The sequence below is a fragment of the Saccostrea cucullata genome, unplaced genomic scaffold (assembly GCF_032062105.1).
Source record: "Saccostrea cucullata isolate Sc308-1 unplaced genomic scaffold, CSIRO_AGI_Scuc_v1 ctg3328, whole genome shotgun sequence".
NCBI lineage: Eukaryota > Metazoa > Mollusca > Bivalvia > Ostreida > Ostreidae > Saccostrea > Saccostrea cuccullata.
The window spans coordinates 39,108-56,399 of NW_026933534.1; the positions used below are offsets into that span (position 1 = coordinate 39,108).

The 17,292-nt window shown below is 34.1% G+C and overlaps 1 protein-coding gene and 1 long non-coding RNA gene across 2 annotated transcripts in view; both read right to left on the reverse strand.

Moving 5' to 3' along the window:
- LOC134238562 (cytochrome P450 2U1-like) overlaps positions 1 to 17,286 on the reverse strand; it is a 40,608-nt gene extending 23,322 nt beyond the window's left edge. The window contains exons 1-3 of the mRNA XM_062720679.1: positions 17,130 to 17,286; positions 16,457 to 16,637; positions 15,675 to 16,199 (exon numbers count right to left, since the gene is read on the reverse strand). Coding sequence (XP_062576663.1) covers positions 15,675 to 16,056 — 382 coding nt within the window. The 5' untranslated portion in view covers positions 16,057 to 16,199; positions 16,457 to 16,637; positions 17,130 to 17,286. The remainder of the gene's footprint in view (positions 1 to 15,674; positions 16,200 to 16,456; positions 16,638 to 17,129) is intronic.
- Positions 3,712 to 7,754, reverse strand: LOC134238561 (uncharacterized). Its single transcript, XR_009986043.1, has 3 exons — positions 7,644 to 7,754; positions 5,577 to 5,770; positions 3,712 to 3,736 (listed from the first exon to the last, which is right to left on the reverse strand). It is a non-coding gene; the product is annotated as an uncharacterized LOC134238561 (long non-coding RNA).
- Positions 17,287 to 17,292: the final 6 nt, after the last annotated feature.

A 17,292-nucleotide genomic window follows, 5' to 3' on the forward strand; every position in this document is an offset into this window, starting at 1 on the left:
CCTTAACGGGGACGTTTAGCAAAAAATGAAAGATCGCATATTGTTTAGAATATGATTTTGAACAACTTTTGTTTAATATTGCTTATCAAAATATTTCCCCCCTTCGAGATATAAAGCATCAAAGATTTAGCATTATGGCCCCTTGTGGCCCTTAATTATGTACCATACGACATAAAGACCATAATATATAGTTGTAAACGGTAGAAATAAAGATCTTTGCTTTAGTAATGTATTACAAAATATTAACTGATAACGAGCTATCGATTGAAGAATTTTGTCCCCTCTTGGCCCCTAATTCGAGTGCCCATCCCCTTTTTCGGAGTTTCATCTTAAAGATCTTACGATTTTGAACAGTTTTTGTTCAACAACTGTTCAGAAATTCTTATTCGTTTTTGAGCTAAAAGCAAAAGATATAATTAGGGGCCAACCCATCAACTCCTTAACGGGGACGTTTAGCAAAAAATGAAAGGTTGCATACTGTTCAGAACATTATTTTAAACAACTTTTGTTCAATATTGCTTATCAAAATATTTCTCACTTTCGAGATATAAAGCATCAAAGATTTAGCATTCTGGCCCCTTGTGGCCCCTAATTATGTACCATACGACATAAAAACCATAATATATCGTTGTAGATGGTTGAGATAAAGATCTTTGCTTCAGTAATGTATTTCAAAATATTAACTGATAAAGAGTTATCGATTGAAGACTTCTGGCCCCTCTTGGCCCCTAATTCGAGTGCACAGCCCCTTTTTCGGGGTTTCATCTGAAAGATCTTAAGATTTTGAACATTTTTTGTTCAACAACTGTTCAGAAATTCTTATTCGTTTTTGAGCTAAAAGCAAAAGAAATAATTAGGGGCCAACCCTTCAACTCCTTAACGGGGACGTTTAGCAAAAAATAAAAGGTTGCATATTGTTTAGAACATGATTTTGAACAACTTTTGTTCAATATTGCTTATCAAATTATCTCTCCCTTTCGAGATATAAAGCGTCAAAGATTTAGCATTCTGGCCCCTTGTGGCCCCTAATTATGTACCATACGACATAAAAACCATAATATATAGTTGTAGACGGTTGAGATAAAGATATTTGCTTCAGTAATGTATTACAAAATATTAACTGATAAAGAGTTATCGATTGAAGAATTTTGGCCCCTCTTGGCCCCTAATTCGAGTGCCCATTCCCTTTTTCGGGGCTTCATCTTAAAGATCTTAAGATTTTGAACATTTTTTGTTCAACAACTGTTCAGAAATTCTTATTCGTTTTTGAGCTAAAAGCAAAAGATATAATTAGGGGCCAATCCTTCAACTCCTTAACGGGGACGTTTAGGAAAAAATGAAAGGTTGCATATTGTTTAGAACATGATTTTGAACAACTTTTGTTCAATATTGCTTATCAAAATATTTCTCCCTTTCGAGATATAAAGCGTCAAAGATTTAGCATTCTGGCCCCTTGTGGCCCTTAATTATGTACCATACGACATAAAAATCATAATATATAGTTGTAGACGGTTGAGATAAAGATCTTTGCTTCAGTAATGTATAACAAAATATTGACTTTAAAAGAGTTATCAAATAAAAACTGTTGGCCCCTTTCAGCCCTTAATCTGATGAGTCAGCACATTTTTCTTGATATCATATTGAAGATCTTGATATTTTGCACAAATGTTGTACAGTATATTTTAACAAAATATTTATATCTTAAAAGATATGATAGAAAATGTCTCAAAAAATCACTCATAAAACGTGTCCTAAATTTTGACCCCTACCGAGCTTCCATACTAGGCACTTCCGGAAAATATCCTGACCCAGGTGCAATATGGCAACATGTCCTCTACCATCCCTCAAAATTTCAGCTTTCTAGCTTGAACCGTTTTTGAGTTCCATCACAGACAAGGAGGTCCTCTAAATTTCGATCAAAGGGCGATAACTCCCGACCGGAAGTGAATTTCCAAAAAATAATTTGCCGGAATTAACTTCAGATCACAACGCATCGACTGTGAAAATTTGAAGCAAATCGAACGAGACATCTCTGAGAAATCGTCTGCACAAATTTTGTAAGAAGAAAAAAGAATAAAAATAAAATAATAATAATAATAATAATAATAAAGGTAAAAAAGAAACCGAAGAATAATAGAAGGGTCTTCCGCTGAAGACGGAAGACCCTAATAAAAGTGAAAAAGAAACAATAGAATAATAGTAGGGTCTTCCGTTGGAGACGGAAGACCCTAATAAGAAAATTGAAAAAGAAACATAAGAATAATAGAAGGGTCTTCCGCTGAAGACGGAAGACCCTAATAATAAAAGTGAAAAAGAAACCGAAGAAAAACAATAAGGTCTTCCGCTGAAGACGGAAGACCTTAACTAGAGCAAAGCTCGTTGCAAAGCAACGAGTGGGTCTTCCTTCTAAGCAATAAGCAAAAAGTGAAATGTTCAAATGTCAACTTTGCTACCATTCTTTATTTCTTTGACTCAAACAGCAAAAACCCTTTCTTAAAGTCTGATTCTGGAGTGAGCACAAGGATAAACAATCCAATGGTAATCTCACCAACACCATTGAAACTGTACCTACAAAATTTATACAACCACATATTTTGACTTTGATTTGTAGACATATACTAGTATCACCTATGATGCAATCATATTAGTGAAGTGTTTTATGCTACGGATATATCATAAGCTTAAAAATTGCTTCAAAAACATTTACACAGTATAATTAGATCGTATTATAATAGAATGTAATCCCAATGTGTTACTGATGAACTATCTCCATTTTTTTGTCAGTCAGAAAAAAGACCAATACTTTTACAAGAAAAACAAAGGAATGTGTTGTGCATGTCTCTAATTTGCAGACCTCCACTGGCAAATGGTGGTATCTCAATAAGAGTGTAGTAAAGTTCTCTGAACAGGACATTCAACAAAGAGATCTCCTTTTAAAAGCACTGCCCTTCATATGAACAAATTTTATTCCCCTACACTAAAGAATGCTCTGTGCCAAGTTTAACTTAAATTGTCCTGTGGTTCTGAGAAGAACATGAAATTCTGATGAATTTCATTCAAAGATGATAATGGGTGACTTTTATTTTTAAAAAAAATTACTAAAGCATTAGATCATATGAGTTAAACTGTATACAGATTTAGTGCTTTGTTGACTTTGAAATATGATTGGACATCTCTTTGATCTTATGTTTGAAACAACATGTACATGTCCTTTGTGCTGAAAAATGCACATATGTTAATGGTGTAGTTGTTTATGCCAAAATAGTAACTTTCCTTCAATAATACTGTAAAAATACACATATTATATCTTAAATATTGCTGCTGAAGACAGAGCTTTATCATCTTAACCATTAGCATTGGTATGCCTTCCCTTAGAAACGGAAGACCTTAATACATATCTATGTAAACATGCAAGATCTGACACATTTAAAAAGAACATTTATTCCAAACTAAACATAATAGATTCTGTAACAAAATCTATTTCTCTTGAAAAACTGAAAGCAATTGATATGTTCATATTTGTCAAATTGTGGATTTATGTCTTTTTCTCAAATCTAAATTCGAATATGCTATATCTAAAGTCATCCTCTTAAACTGAGACTGTTTCACATGACAGTTTCAATTTCATTACGCTGTTTATACTTTGTCATCTGATCTCCCAACAGATGCTCTTCTGGCAAATCATGATCATGCTTGGCAACAAATTTCAATACTCAGATGACAGTCACAGTCACACCTATCAAAAAGAAATTGAAATTTTTCATTGATTTTTTTTTTTTAAAGTGCAACTTATAAGATAAGATAAACCATCAAACTGAGTTCAAAGACACGATCACATTTTCTGCATGTGTATTATTTGTAAAACTACTCTATAATAATTATGAATATAGGTTTACAAGCAGTCATTTGAGGATGTTTTAAAATAACACATTAGATTTTCATGATTTCAAATAAAGGAAATGTACATTTATACTTGTTCATATAAAAATTATTAGGAATGGTAATGGTTAACAGTTGTTAAATGATTAATCAGTTAGAAAGATGGTATTTGATTATAATTTTTATGTGTCAAGATATATCTATTTGTAAAGGTGTTACATTAGGCACAGTGTGCTAATGAAGTAACAAAAGTCACAAAACTTTATCACATAAGGAATGATGAGCTAGCGCAAAGTAAAAATGTGGCTCTAGCTCCTTTATAACACCATGCTATACAAAGTTTATGACAACATGCTAGCTGGTTTAATACACTTGCACGCTAGCTTGAAGTAAAAATGCACTACAACGCTTATGACCATGATGACAATCGGCTAGTGTGTTTATGACGACAAGGTTTCAAAAATGTTTCAGCAGGCTGTTTACACCACACCGTCAAGCTTACACAAAATAGACTGTGTAAAGTTTTGTTACCATGGAAGCATGTTTTGTGTCAGCACAGCTGCATGTTGTTTTAAGTTGCCTTTGCCTGACAGTGTTGAGAACACTGTGTTGGCACATTGTTCCTAACACGCTGTTACACTTTTACAAATCGTCTTATCAGGACACAATAATTTTCATAACTCCTTTATTATATGGCAAAAACATTTCCCAAACTGTAGAAGTACATTTTTCCGCGTTATATTAATTTACTCTATGTACGCGGTCACACAATTTCCTCAGAAATTTGTCCAAGCTTACTTAATGTAAATGTAAGGCATACAGTGACTGTCTGAAAAATCTGCATAATTTTCTACCCACAGATTAAACAGAAATTTAGATTCTGTGGAATTATGACGCCGTGGGAAAAAGTACATCTATAGTAATTTATGATAATCATTTCAACTAAAAAACACTCAAATTAATGATTTTTCAAATAGCGTTATTCAAACTAACGTCTGTCCTGTAAGGGTTCAATATAACATCATTCTGATGACTCAATTGAGTGATATGATTTGCTTATTTAGGTTTTAATGGGTTTAATATGCACAAAATTTTTAGTAAATAATTTCATTTTGTGTGAAAAATAAATACATCTTATGTAAATGCCACTTAATTTCGTTAATTTAGCTCTGAGGATTTGACTAGACAACTTTTTTGTTTAAAACGTTCGATATTGAACGCTCGTATGCGGAATGTTTCGGGCATACTTATATACGCTATACAAAGTTAGCGTTCAATAAAACATCAACGTATTAAACGCTAAAATTCTATAGATTTTCGGTTGTATTTTATTAGAGACTAATCATTAGCTATATAATAAAACCCAAATACATCATTGTCTGTTATGGTAGCCTAGTGGTAGGGCATTCCCTTTGCAAAATCATGAAGCTGGGCTTGATTTTAATTCACTGCATCAAATTTAAGACATAAACATTTACGCAGTAATGTTCCTTAACAATGCACCCGGCATATAAAGTGAACTAGACCTTAAAAACCTCACAGTTCATGTTTACTTAGGACAATGACCCTGAGTTCTAAGTAAAGGTCTAAACTGATGCTTTTCAACTGTTACATTACATATTAACATCTCTAAATATGTGAATGAGTGAAATTCTCAAATAAATATTATCAATCAAAGTATCAGTAAGAAGCTGAACCTTATGTCGCAGGTTCCAATCCCATTGCTAAATGCTTGAGACAGGTTACTCCGATGAGACTGTATAAACCAAGATTCTGTGTCACGGTAGGTGTTGGTACAAAGAGGATCCCATACTTCTCAAAGGCAATAAGTGCTGAGTACAAGTCTATATTTGCAGCTAATACTATCCCAAGTGGTGGCACCATAAAATGACTGAAAAATGTTTGATAGGCCAATAAACAAATAAACCATTCCTGCAGTCTTATCATACAAAAAAGCAAACTTTCTATTATTACAATTTTTTTAAAACAAATTTCTTTTGCAATTTAACTGAGCAATATTTGTCCTTTTTTTGTCAATAAAGTATGATATTAATTAAGACTTTTTGAGAACATCTATATATAGCGAGTCCAGACAGCAGAACAAATCCCTGCTCATAATGCGAGCTCTTATGATAACACCTTGGCAAAAGAAGATTGTGACTATCACATTGATCCATATAATGTTTCCGCAGTTAACTTTGGACCCACAGTGCTTTGCTTCTTTAACATGTTTAAGCTACATTTTTGTAAGAATTAATTACCAAAATATTCAAAAAAATAAAACTCACCTTAATTTAATGGATAAATTGAGATAAATAGTGAATAAAAACATTGCTCTGACATTAAAATCAGCACTTATATTCAAGCTTTAGACTGGTTATGTAGTAAGAGTGCAACGATAAACCGTTTGACGGTATACCGCGGTTTATTTTTCCCCGGTTCGGTTCACGATACCTCAAACTGTTATCACAGTTCGGTTCAATCTGTCTGTAATTATCCAAATTGTCCATTTTGGTTCCTCATTTACAATTTTAAAATGGCTTCTGCACGAAACATGAGGTCAATGAAACTGCAGACATGGCAGTTAAACCTGTTTCCAGCCTCATATTTAACGGGTCGAATGATGTTATCACTTTCCCAGTGTTAGTTTAATGAACATTTGATGAAACCTTTGAGTTTAGAGTATATGATGACAAACCTCTGACTTTTTAACACAATATGTCACGTACCGTGATAAGTTTCGTGAACTGAATACCGTGATACGTATCATACCGTGGGGTAGGTGTATCGTTGCACCCCTATTATGTAGGCCTAACTTAGTCACTTACACTACGATGACATGTGACTTCAGAGTCTATAACCCTGTTCACAAGGAGAGTTGAATTCGCAGTAAATTATCACGAAGTAAACTAATGCGAATCAAATTAATGCAAATCAAACTGTGTTCACATGACAGCTAATGCGAAGAAAACAAATGCGAATTAAAATTTTACTTCTACAGTCAGGCTTCAGTAAGGGTATTATGACATCTTTTACAAATCATGTCACCTACAGCAGAAGCAGATGTATTTGACATAATGTCACAGTGTCTGAACACCCATTTTAGTGATTAATACTATTTTCTTAAGTTTTTCACTCAAAAATAGCACAAGTACTTTAAGCTGACCACCACTATGAAGCATTTTGATTTAATTTTGCCATTACGCATGCCTATGCGGTTTGACAAGCCTGATCTAAATTAAAACTGAATAAGTATCTACCCTCACCCGAACAGTCGCACTGTCAATATATTATTAGTTGAATATATACTGTAACAATAAGCGTAGTTTGAATTATAGAGTATGATCACTATGATAGATAGTATGACCATGATGACTGTTGTGTTGGAATTTTTGCATTTTTGGTTTTGAAAGCGAGACCACAGGGGCTTATCACGAATTATTTATCTTCTTTTAATATAGTTACCCGGGCTTACCCCTACTATAAAAATGTATTTTGAAAGTAGGGGTAACTATATTAAAAGAAGATAAATATTTCATGACAAGCCCCTGTGGCGAGACTTGTTGAAATTACATCCTCAAATTTTTTTTTGGAATAAAATATAAAGCTGTGGGGATTTACAAGGCTAACAGAGAGCGTCTGAACTGTAAAACAGATAATATATCGGTGTGTCTTGTATTTCTAATAATATAAATGCTCTATTACTAAGCTGTAATGTAATCAGTACTGTAGTGTAAATTTTAAGTAAAAAAAAATATTCTAACCTTCATTCCAATGGTCCAAGCAAGCCAATCATACATTAAAATGTCGCCGTCAGCTCTTTCATCACTCGATACAATTATCACTGGGAAATCCCAAGCAGAGTCAAGAGTGTTCATCCCAATCTCCCATGCAGAGTTGTCGTTCGTTCCTCTCTCATACACCTCTGCGATGGGCTCACGTCAAGATTTTTGACATAACGTATAAAACGTGATATTTGAAGGATTGTTTCAATTTAAATTAATAGTTTTGTATTGATTTAGTCAATATCTATCTCAAAAATCAGACATAATCATAGAAATTGAATTATTATGAATTAAAACAAACGCACTATTTCTCGTGTTTAACACTGTGTATACGCGAGCCAACGACAGAGGTGAATGTATGAGCCGATGGTAGAGAGTGAATGTATGAGCCGATGGTAGAGAGTGTGTTCATCCTTGTTAATGTGACAGTCGGAATTTCCTCGTAAACAATTCAAACAAGATTCTTAGAATATATGAATCGGGATAATTCTGCTTAGAATAATGTCCCAGAGGAGTGACAAAGTACTTCGTAGCTGCAGATTAAATGTGCGTGAAGGTCTATATACGGCCTCTATGGTGAGAAAATGTTCAACTTCACAAATCATTTCTATCATGTGTCCGACGTCGACTTGATGGTAGACAGACTACTCGGCCCAACGACACCTCGGCCCGTGCTGGTTGACACCTCGGCCCTGACAGGTCGGCTCAAAATCATTGACACCTCGGCCCATACCGAAGACTGCTCGGCCCGTTAGGAATAAAATTAAATTTAGTTTGTTTAAATCATTTTTTTTTTTACTTTCTATGCCACGGTAATGTAATGTATACTATGTATATTTAATCACTATACGTATACTATAAATATACGATAATTTCAATATTTCAGTATTTTCTAACAAACCACAGCACAACATCAAATTACAATCCGTTGATTGGGAGGTACATGTAATAGGTCTACAAAGAAATTTATGCCCTGGTTTTCAAGATTTATTGATTTAAATTGTTTATTTTATATATATATATTTTACTGCTTAATTTTAAAAACTCATAGGCCTATTTTTTTCAAATCAATTTAATAAAATATCAACAAGGGTTTCTTAAAGAAACTTTTCATTAACATGAGTAAGTCTCCCAATTATGGCTTCTCGTAATTAACTCCTCATCGTCACCACCCCATATGACACGCGCTCGAGACTCCAAAAGGATGCACCGCGTCTTCTTGTTTGTTTAATGATTAGCACTTATGATCAAGTTACTAATGGATTGTCTTTCTTTAATTACCGTCAATTTGCCGTCTTGGAAGATTGCAAATGTATCAAATTAATTTTCTTTTGCATTTCATAGATATATAATAGCATAAATAATAAATATATTTAACTAAAATATTATATTTCTATTTGGGCCGTGGTGTCTTTTATGTGAGCCGAGGTGTCTGCAAATTTGGGCCGAGCCGTCGGAGCCGAGGTGTCAATGGGCCGAGGTATCCTTGGACCGAGGTGTCTTTGGGCCGAGCAGTCTGACATTCGACTTGATGGGGCACACTAAAAACGGGATATACTAAAGACCTGATATTTACCTGGCGTTTTAATTTTTAATTAAATGATAATATTGAGTATTTTAAATAAATTTTGTAAATACTTTATGACTTTGATGCATTATGCTATACAAAAATTCAATTGTTTGGAATATTTACAGACAATTTTGAATCAGGTCAAATCAGTTTTTAGTACATCGCGTCTTTAGTACCTTCCTATTTCCCACAATGCCGCGCGTTGTTTACAAACAAGAGACCCCGAAAAAAAATCCTCTAAACTAATTATTGTTGTGTACATCACCACATTTTAAAATTATTTGAATAAAAAGAAAACAGAGAAACACCGAATCAAAACTATATCTTTCAGATGCATCAACTAAAACTGTGCACATGCAGTAAAGGCTTGGCTGGTTATAGTAGACAACTTGTTCCTGAAAGGTTTCTCACATATTTGTTTTTTTTTTTTTTTTAACAATTAAATATAGCTTGAAGTTTATTTCTTTTTATATCAAATGACAAGATTTAATAAGTTCGAAATTATTTCAGTCAAACTTTTTCATAATATACCAATATTTTTAGCTATCAGAAAATAACGTGTATGAGCTATTAACCCCTAATTATAGGGACCAGCCCCTTTTCATTAATCTAATATGAAAGCTCTCGTAATTACACACAACTTTTGTTTTATATCTCTTACCAAATTATTCTCGGTTCAAAAGTTATTACACAAAAAGTAGCAAAAATTCAAGGAAAAAAAAATACTAAAATTTGCCGTTTTATAGCTTCCAAACTTTAAGAAATCATCTTATAATTTTATCGTTCTGCACATCTACAATGTATTAGCAACAAGTTCTCCAACTTTCGTGTAAATATCTTATGTCGTTCTTGAGATTTTTAGTGGAAACGAGACATCAAAAATTATCAATTAAAGGGCAATAACTCACAAATAAAGGCATGCATCAAAAAATTGAAAACAGGTGTAAATAGGTTTAACTACAAGGTATCTAACCTGAAAGTTTCATAAAAATCAGTCTAAAGGTCTTTGAGAAATCGCCTGTCAAAAATCGAGCGGGGAAAAAAAAAAGAATAACTAGACCAAAGCTCGTTGCAAAGCAACGAGTAGGTCTTCCGTCCTGTTTGACCGGAAGTAGCTTTCATTTTTAAGAAAAAATAAGAAATAAAGCCTAAAAATGTTTTGAATCATCTAAAGCTATGTTAATTAATGCAGAAATAAGCAAGTTTTGCTACTTCCGGTAAGAATAATAATAATAAGACTAGAGCAAAGCTCGTTGCTAAGCAACGAGGAGGTCTTCCGTCCTGTTTGACCGGAAGTAGCTTTCATTTTTAACAAAAATGAGAAACAAGGAAAAAATTGCTTTGAATCCTCTAAAACTATAATAATTAATGCAAAAATAAGCCTTTTTTGCTACTTCCGATTTTACCGGAAGTGACGACGACGGACGGAAAATTAATTATTATGCTCCCAGAAACATTTGTTATTTAAAAAACTTGTCTAGAACGGCAAAAATATGCGTTTCCGACTACTTCCGGTTTGGCCGGAAGTGACCCGGAAGTGACGACTCCGGACGTATTTTGACGATTTCAATAGATTCAGCTTGACATTTTGAACAACTTTGCTTCTTTGACCTATTACAAATTCTCAATACTTTATAAGATATAAAGAAAACAATTTCGGCTCCCCTTGGCCCTTAATTTTAGGGGCCAGCCCTTTTTTCGACATATCATTTGAAAGATCTTGAAATTCTACACTTCTTTTGTTCTATATGTCTTAACAAAATATTTCCAGGTAAAAAGATATTGTAGAAAAGTTGTTAAAAATTGTGAAATTCGCGATAGGCCTATTTTCGGGCCATAGCGAGCGCCGACGTGCGGCACTTCCGATAAAAATGAAATACCTTATACATATCTATAGACTTTGGTCTATCATACCTGAAAGTTTCATGTTTCTATGTTGAGCCATTATTGAGAAAACTGCCGGACAAAATGACCCTCTTAAACTCACTAAATCGCAGAAAACTCCGAACCGGAAGTGACGTCATCAAATTAAAAAAAAACGCCTTAAGTTCATATCATTTGTCATCAATGCTGAAAGTTTCATTAAAATCCATCGACGCATTTACGAGAAATCGCGTGCACAAAATCGGTAAGAATAATAATAAGAAAAGTTGAAAAGAAACAACAGAAAAATAAGGTCTTCCGTTGAAACGGAAGACCTTAAAAAGTTGAAAAGAAACACCAGAAAAATAAGAAGGTCTTCCGTTGAAACGGAAGACCTTAACTAGAATCTTGTTGCCATTGCAACAAATAAGTCTTCCGTTCTTCTAAATCTGTAAGAATTTGCTTTTTTCTCTGCAAAAAACATAGATATCATATGTACTCTGAAAGAAAAAAAAACTGCAAAAAGGTCTTTCAGTACTTAAGGTACTTTGATTTTCATGACCAATCTTGTTCTTATGCATTTTGGCACTCATAAGAGCTACACGTGTATCACAGACAAACCAACGGACGAACGAACACCGTACTCTCATAAACTTCACTGTGTTTATGTTCTGGCACAATTGTGATGGTGTTATAAAAATGTCATGAACTAAATTAGTACCACATTAAACGTAAAGTCGTTGATTTTTACAGAAATACTATCGAGATTTGTCAGCAGAAAGATTATTCAACTACAGGAATTATTCAGCAATCGATTAATTGATTATATGTTGTTTAATGTCCCTCTCGAGAACTTTTCACATGCATGGAGAAGCCTCCAGTCGCCGGTGGAGACTGCAAAATGTTGTCCTATAATTTTGCTCTAATCGCCATTGAGCAGTGAGGAATCTTTTTGAGTCAGTACCATCTGACACACGGGACCTCGATTTAAACGATCTCATCTGACGGACCGGTCTCCACGTCCCAGAAGTCCATAATACAGATATATGATGCTCTAGCCATGTTTTTATTTTATTTTTCATTTCTCAAATTTGTTGCATCAGATTTTCTTAAAGATCATACGTAATAAAAATCATTTCGAACAACTTTATTGCAATACATACAGCGTCCGGTGATTTTGATTGACAGGTCAATACATGTGCACTTAGTGTAATACTTCTTAAGCAGAAAAAATATACAGAGAGTGACTATGACGGACTATGAAATCAGAAAATATTTAATAAAGAATGGGTACAACTGATATAGAACTGATTTTTTGTCTATGTAAATGGATAGGATAATCAGGATTAAAAGGGAATCTCTCTCTCTCTCTCTCTCTCTCTCTCTCTCTCTCTCTCTCTCTCTCTCAGACATGTAAATTTCAGTATCTTGCGTAATGAAAAATCTACTATTATAGAATATGAATTCTGTATACATGTTAATGGTAAATATAACCAAATGTTCCAGATTTAATTGTAAAACGAATTTATAATTCAAAGGCCTATAGTTGCAATAATGTCTCCGAATAAAATCAAGAGGGGGGGGGGGGGGCTTCAAAAGAATTACATACTCGGTAATTTTAAGGTTGCATGTACATACATATAATTATATAGCATTGCATAAAATTGTGTTCATTCGTATACTTTATCTAACATATCAACAGACCTTTGCAGATGTTTTTGTATCATGTTTTTAGCGTAGCATTATTTCACACAGAAACGCGTAACTTTCACATAATGTTAACCCTTTGAGTACTGGTATTTCACAAAAATCCAAGAATCGCTTTTTCTCATCTTTAATAACTTCTCGGGTATATAAAAGTATAGATCATGTATAATAAATAACACTATAAGACTTTTAATCAATGAAATATACGTGTTAAATCCAAATCCAATCTATAGATTGATTTTCTTTCTTTTAAGTTGCAGATATCAATTCATTTCTAAAGGCTTTACACCTACTCTTCTATCTCTCAGTTCCTTTTTGAGTACATATAATATTTTAGAATCGAAAATAAAACTCGGATTCCGGGATAATTTTGCATTCAAATTAGAGAATGAATTAAGAAAATTTTTTTAATATAATCATAACAGACATTACAGATTTACACTACGCTGACAACTTTAAACTATGCATATACTGAAAGCAGTAACCAACGTAATCTTTCATGCAGAAGTGGATATGGAAACTCAAAGTCTGATTATTTTTTTTATGTGAAAAGTATGGATATAGACGTCTGCGACGTCATGAATACTACGTCCGCCTTTATCTCGAAAGTTCTATTCCCACTTACAAGTCAGAGTTATCTATCTTTGCTCATTGTCACTACGTAAATAGAGAAAATGAATTTATTGACGGAACCTAAATCTCCAAAATGCAGAATCCGATTGAATAAATAATATGTTTAGTATTTTTGTAGAATAATTTGTATATACATCGCTGTAATTTATACTGCGTACAATATTATTTTCTTCAAAGTGCTTAGTTGACACAGAACGGATATTTTTTTTAGATATGAATTTATAAATCAAAAACTTTCAATATACAGACTAACACTACACAGCCAAATTTAAACTAATATGCATATAGTGAATTAAGTAACATGCAAAAGAGAGAATATTGAATGTGTTGATATGTTGATCTGGAGAGCGTATATATGTCTCTAACGTCATCAATACTATTTCCGCCTTTATCTCGAAAGTTCTATTCTCATTCACAGGTCAGAGTTATCTTTCTTTGCCCACCTTATACATACTACGTAAATAGAGAAAATTTCGGTACCGAAAATATACAAAATGCGGAATCTGATTTAAAAACAAATTATATATTTAGTATTTGTAGAAAAATGTCTGTTTTACATAAGAATATCTTGAAAAAATATCTAAAAATAAAAAATTCAAAAATTGACCAAAAACAAATTCACTTCCGGTTCGGACAGGAAGTAATGGAAACACACGAAAACAGCTTCAAAACAAATAGAATATCATGATCTAATACTCCTGTAAATTTCATGTCTTTAACTCAAACCGTTTCCGAGAAAACTGCCGGACAAAAGTCCATTTTAAAATTCGAAAATCGGCCATAACTTCGGACCGGAAGTGAATTTTTGAAAAAACGGAATTTTATATAAACTTCATATATCAGCTTACTTACATGAGAAAAATTGTGAAAATCTATCCAGCCATCTCTGAGTAATCGCGCTCACAAAATTTGGGAGGAATAATAATAATAATAATAACTAGAGCCGAGCTCGTTGCAAAGCAACGAGTAGGTCTTCCGTCCTGTTTGACCGGAAGTAACTTTCATTTAAAAAGAAAGAGAGAAATGAAGTCCAAAAATGGTTTAATTCTCCAAATCTATGTTAATTATTACTAAATAAAGCCGTTTTTGGCTACTTCCGGTTTGACCGGAAGTGACGTCGACGGACGGAAAATTAAGATTTAAGCTTCTAGTGACATATGATATCCAAAAACCTGTCAAGAACAGCAAAAATATGCAATTTTGGACAACTTCCGTTTTGACCGGAAGTGACGTCGCCGGACGTATTTTGACGACCTCATTTGATAAAGCTTGACATTTTGAACAACTTTGCTTCTTTAACGTATTACAAATTCTCAATACTTTTTGAGATATAAAGAAAAAACGTTCGGCCCCTCTAGGCCCTTAATTTTAGGGGCCAGCCCTTTTTTCGAGATATCGTTTGAAAGATCTTGGAATTCTACACATCTTTTGTTCTTTGTGTCTTCACAAAATATTTTCAGGTAAAAAGATATCGAAGAAAAGGTGTGAGAAATTTTGAAATTTGTGATAGGTCAATTTTCGGGCCATAGCGAGCGCCGACGTGCGTCATTTCCGGTAAATTTGATATACCTTATGCACCTCTCCAAACATAGCTCTACCTAGCCTCAAAGTTTGAAGTTTCTATCTAGAGCCGTTTTTCGGGAAAATTGTGGACAAAATGGCCCTTAAAAATCAGAAAATCGACGATATCTCTAGACCGGAGGTGACGTCATCAAAACAGAAAAAAACGCATAAGGTTCAAGTGATGTTCCATACGACCTGAAAGTTTCATAAGATTTTGTTGAGCCGTTTTCGAGAAATCGCGTGCACAAAATCGGTAAGAAAAAAAAAATAATAAAAGTGAAAAAGAAACCGAAGAAAAACAATAAGGTCTTCCGCTGAAGACGGAAGACCTTAAAAAGAAACAATATAATCACTATAAGTCTTCCGTTGTGAACGGAAGACTTAATAATAAGAAACAGAGTAAAAACAATATGTTCCCCAACTTCGTTTGGGGAACATAACAAGATACTGTAAACCAACTTTTGTTCGCGACGACTTTATTTCGCGATTTACTAGGGATAAACTAGTTTGCGACGATTAATTTTCGCGATCAAGCCTTTTTCCATCTGTTTTAATAGACAAATATACTATATGGATCTGTTCGCGGCGAGAAATATTCGCGATGACGAGGCTCTCGCGAACTTCGCGAAAATTTCTCGCACGCGAATAAAAGTTGGTTTACAGTACTTAATTACCCGCAAAGCCTTCCAAGCTTTCTTTATTTAATTTCCTTTTTCCTTGCTCCTTTAAAAAGCTATAGATAAAATCGTCGGACTTGGAATTTTCAAGTGTTTCTTTGTGCTCGTCAACTGACTTTTCAACCATTTTGAAGATTTCATCAACCAGGAATCGTCTCCTTCTAACTTTGAATGGGTCCCCTGGTACGTACTTCAGCCATTCCATAAAGTTTAAAACTAACTGTTCAGGAACTATTTTATTGACTTCATCAAGTAGATCCACCAGTCTTCTGAGAGTGGCATCGTCGTGGGCAAATCTTTTTCCAAAAAGGAGAGAGGATATGATGTTGTAGTGGCTTGTTTTGATGAGCCTGCTTACATCAAATGGTGTCCCCTTCATCTTGTCTATCTCCTGGAAGAAGTCGGGTAGTTCTTCTAAAACCCGGGATTCGAGATTGTTACTCCCTGAGCCAATGGATCGGAATGTTTCGTGTCCAAATTTTCGTTGATATCTCCATTTTGTTCCAGATGCCCCAAAAATACCTATAAATAAATAATAACTGTGTTTTTCATGTTTCAAAAAATCTATTTACACAAGACTCTTCTGTAGCACGAATCACATGAAAATTAGCTTGAATTTAAAAGAAATAAAAGTTTTTGTGTTGAAAATTGCTTTGTCAAAATTTTTGTCTTCTATTAAATGAATCCAGGAACAATCAATCTAAATTTCTCATTGAATTATATTACTGCAACAGACAACTACACGTATAACCCAAAGCATAACAGTTTGCTACATGTACCTGATAGTTCAAAATATTCTGAAAATCCAAACGATGCAGTGTGGGCGGATGTTGATTCGCCATGCTTAACTAGAACTTCTTTGATTGTGTCATAACCACAGACCACAATGAAAGTCTGACCAAAGACTTTCAATGTTATCAGATCACCATGCTTCTTCTGTAGGTCGCTGTAATTGTAAAGCTTCTGTGTCCAAAAAAAGTTGATTTTTTTAAAAAATGTATGTTTGTTTTCTCTTTCTACACATATGATTACTTTGTATAGTATGTTTACTTCCTCTATTAACATGTATGTTTACTTTCTCTTCCTTTGTTTCCGAGCTCTATTTTTATTGTATCTTAACTTACACTACTCAAAGGCGTCGGAAGCAAATTTAAAGTAGGTTAGCGGGCCTAATCAAAAGTGTGTGGGGGTGGGGAAAACCAGCAAAAAAGGTAAATCCAATTTTAATGCCTTGCAAAAAAACTAGGGGGGTTAAGCCCCAGTAGCCCCCCTTCCCACCCCCCCCCTCCCCCCTCCCCCCTCCCCCCCGGTTCCTACGCCTATGCTACTATTATTGAATTTCAATTGAAACTGCAATTTTCAAATTTTCAGAGTTTATTAAATTATATTTAAAATATTCATTTTTAATAGCTTCATGTATAGCTTTATATAATGTTATAAAGAAGAAAAAACATAAAAAGCATAGCAGCATCTGGTTTGATGTCTACATTTCCCACGAGCAGACGTCCGGGCTCCCTTGGCGGGAGATTCCCATGATCACGTGACCAAAACATCGCCAGAAAATCGACCAGTAGAGCAGGAGTTAGGAGAATAACTGGCAGAGATAGAATGGGCT